Source organism: Austrofundulus limnaeus, unplaced genomic scaffold (genome assembly GCF_001266775.1).
Source record: "Austrofundulus limnaeus strain Quisiro unplaced genomic scaffold, Austrofundulus_limnaeus-1.0 Scaffold942, whole genome shotgun sequence".
Lineage (NCBI taxonomy): Eukaryota > Metazoa > Chordata > Actinopteri > Cyprinodontiformes > Rivulidae > Austrofundulus > Austrofundulus limnaeus.
The window spans coordinates 6,823-10,681 of record NW_013953344.1 but is presented as its reverse complement, the minus strand read 5'-3'; the positions used below and the strand labels follow the sequence as shown (position 1 = coordinate 10,681).

Below are 3,859 nucleotides of genomic sequence, written 5' to 3'. Positions count from 1 at the left end.
GTCAGAACACCAGAACACCAGAACGTCAGAACACCAGAACATCAGAACACCAGAACATCAGAACACCAGAACACCAGAACGTCAGAACACCAGAACATCAGAACACCAGAACATCAGAACACCAGAACACCAGAACGTCAGAACACCAGAACGTCAGAACACCAGAACATCAGAACACCAGAACATCAGAACACCAGAACGTCAGAACACCAGAGCTTCAGAACACCAGAACATCAGAACACCAGAACGTCAGAACATCAGAACATCAGAACACCAGAACATCAGAACACCAGAACGTCAGAGCACCAGAACGTCAGAACGTCAGAACACCAGAACATCAGAACACCAGAACGTCAGAACACCAGAACGTCAGAACACCAGAACACCAGAACGTCAGAACACCAGAACATCAGAACACCAGAACATCAGAACACCAGAACACCAGAACACCAGAACGTCAGAACACCAGAACGTCAGAACACCAGAACACCAGAACGTCAGAACACCAGAACATCAGAACACCAGAACACCAGAACACCAGAACACCAGAACACCAGAACGTCAGAACACCAGAACGTCAGAACACCAGAACACCAGAACGTCAGAACACCAGAACGTCAGAACACCAGAACACCAGAACACCAGAACGTCAGAACACCAGAACGTCAGAACACCAGAACACCAGAACGTCAGAACACCAGAACGTCAGAACACCAGAGCACCAGAACACCAGAACGTCAGAACACCAGAACGTCAGAACATCAGAACACCAGAACGTCAGAACACCAGTACACCAGAGCACCAGAACACCAGAACGTCAGAACACCAGTACACCAGAGCACCAGTACACCAGAGCGTCAGAACATCAGAACGTCAGAACACCAGAACGTCAGAACACCAGAACGTCAACACCAGAACATCAGAACACCAGAACGTCAGAACACCAGAACGTCAGAACACCAGAACATCAGAACACCAGAACGTCAGAACATCAGAACATCAGAACATCAGAACACCAGAACGTCAGAACACCAGAACATCAGAACACCAGAACATCAGAACACCGGAACGTCAGAACACCAGAACGTCAGAACACCAGAACGTCAGAACACCAGAACACCAGAACACCAGAACGTCAGAACACCAGTACACCAGAGCACCAGAACACCAGAACATCAGAACACCAGAACGTCAGAACACCAGAACGTCAGAACATCAGAACACCAGAACGTCAGAACATCAGAACACCAGAACGTCAGAACATCAGAACATCAGAACACCAGAACACCATGTGGTCTGTGTCAGGTGGTCTTTGTCAGGTGGTCTTTGTCAGGTGGTCTGTGTCAGGTGGTCTGTGTCAGGTGGTCTGTGTCAGGTGGTCTGTGTCAGGTGGTCTGTCTAACCTGCTCTCTGCTCTGTAGGCACATGTTTGATCTGGACCCGGTCAGTCTGATGCCGGAGGAGGAGAAGCACAGTCTGCTGGAGAACATCCAGACAGAAGCAGCTGAAGAAGACAAGAAGCCGTGAAGAAGACAGACGTGACCAGCTCCTTTCAGTTTGATCTCATTTCTTATTTAAAGTTCTGCTTTCCATCTGTTTCGGCCCGGTTCTGTTCCTGTGACCCGCTGTAGTTTCACACTTCAAACACAGCTTTGTTGGTGGAGATCCTCTGTAACCAGGCTGGGTCCACCATGGAGGAGGAGGTGAATGATCCAAGCTCCAGGAGGACCAAACATGTAGAAGTTATGTGGTGTTTCCATGAAAGGCCCAGGTGTTAAACAGAGAACATCTGGATGTTTGGTAGCAGCTTTACAAAGTGACAGCACAAGAAAACAGGTTTCACACAGTCCCACCTGAAGTCTGAAGCTTTCTGATGATGTCACTCATTTCTGAGCTGCCTTTTCCAGACCGTGTGTTAGTCCCACAGCTGTGTTTGTTACAGGATGTCTTCTTCTGTGTCAGCAGGCAGGTCCCAGCCAGGCTCCAACAGGTTGAACACTAAAGCCTCTTTAAAACAGGAAGTGAGATCTTCTTAAAACAGGTAGAAACATAAATAAACACGTCTGACCATCAGTCTGCTGCTGTTAGGTCTGACTCCTTGTTTCTACCCGCCGACTGTCAGGGAGTGAGAGACGACTTTAAGCTTTCTGATTTCGCTGACACAGCACTTTCTCACTGCTCATAAAAACTGTCCACCTCCTGGGATGTTTTCTGTTTTTATTTCAGCCACAAATCAGTCATGATCAATGCATTGTCTGCCTTTACAAAACTAATATATAAAAAACTTTAAAGGTGAAATCAGATTTCTACAGAGTAATACCAAGTAAATACAAATAAAACAGGAGATGGCATAAATAAATATTCATTAGAAAATAATACAGAAATAACTCCACTTGAAGAAATGTTTATTGGAAAGTACACATCAGCAGAAGGATGCAGAGGGTCTCCCTCCGGGCAGGGGCGGAGCTTTGTTTTTAAAGGGGTGGCCCCGGTGGGCACATAAATAAAGTAAATAACCCTGGATTTAAACATTTCAGGTGTTCACAGCCAACTTCAAACAACTTTAATTCAGATGTTTTATATTGAGCTGATCAAAAAATAACGTGCTGAATGCTAGTCACAATTTCAAGCTAACGGCTAATGCTAATTTTACAAAGAGCTTTAATTCAGCCGTTTTTAGCAAAACAAAACAGAAAATTGGTGTAGTAGTAGCTGAACAAAATCTTTACCATATTCTAAATTCTAATCAGAAATCCAAGATGGCTACCACAGCTTACTTTAAATGACTATAATTCAGCCTTTTTAAGACATTAATCTGAAATTAGTTTTGGTGTAGCTAAAGATCCTGTCACACTAAAACACTTTAGACAACTCATGCCAACTTATACAGTTTATGTTGAAATTACTAATAAAAGTTATATATTTGATCAGTTTGTTAGCATTACAGTACATACACGCCTAAACAAGGCTTCAGTTTTTTAAAATTTCATCTTCAATGTAGACATCTTAAAAATTCTCCTAAGTTGTGTAAAAGGTTACAGTGTGCACTGCAGGGCCTAAAGACTGATCCAAACATGACGTTTCCCCAAACCCAGCCGGTCTCCTGTCCTGAGCCTGGTTCTGCTGGAGGTTTCTTCCTGATCAGCAGGGAGTTTTTCCTCTCTGCTGCTGCAGGTGTGCTGCTCAGGATGAGACTGTGACGAAGCAAAGACTACGCAGTCTGCTGCTTCTTTACATTTAGTTTTTTACGTACAGCGCCCTGACACATCTGTTGTTGTGACTTGGTGCTATTTAAATAAACTGAATTGAACTGCTGGTCCCAAATAAAGCTAACCCCTAAAGCTAATTTAAACTAGCTATAACTCAGTCGTTTTTAGAAATATTAAGCTGAACTTTGGTGTTAGCAATCCACAAGACTTTTTGAAAGTGAAACTCAATTTTAATCTGATGGCTAATGGTCATTTGAGAAACAGTTTCAGACACATAAAGCTGAAAGTTGGTATAATACCAGCTGACAGTAATCTTTAATAAATCTTTAAAACAAGTCAGTCAGGCCACCACATCTAATTTAAATTGTCTATAACTCAGTTTTAGAGCTACTGATGCTGAGAGATGAAGCCAAAAATGAAAAATACTGTAAGTTTTAGAGCTATCAAGCTAAAATGTAGTCAGAGGTTTATAGTAACTAAGTACATTTACTTTGTTACAGTACTTCAGTATTTTTATGAGGATTTGTAGTTTTACCAAGTATTTTTTAAAATAGTGACTTTTACTTAGTTACTTTTAAAACCTAAAAATGATACTTTTACTTCTTTAAATGTAATAGTTACTTGTTATAAATTAAAACTGTCTGAACTCA

General features: G+C 42.4%; 1 protein-coding gene across 1 annotated transcript in view; it reads left to right on the top strand.

Annotated features, from left to right (window-relative positions):
- The window catches only part of ginm1 (glycoprotein integral membrane 1), an 18,004-nt gene extending 15,801 nt beyond the window's left edge, over positions 1 to 2,203 (top strand). The window contains exon 8 of the mRNA XM_014029694.1: positions 1,422 to 2,203. Coding sequence (XP_013885148.1) covers positions 1,422 to 1,527 — 106 coding nt within the window. The 3' untranslated portion in view covers positions 1,528 to 2,203. The remainder of the gene's footprint in view (positions 1 to 1,421) is intronic.
- The last annotated feature ends 1,656 nt before the right edge of the window (positions 2,204 to 3,859 follow it).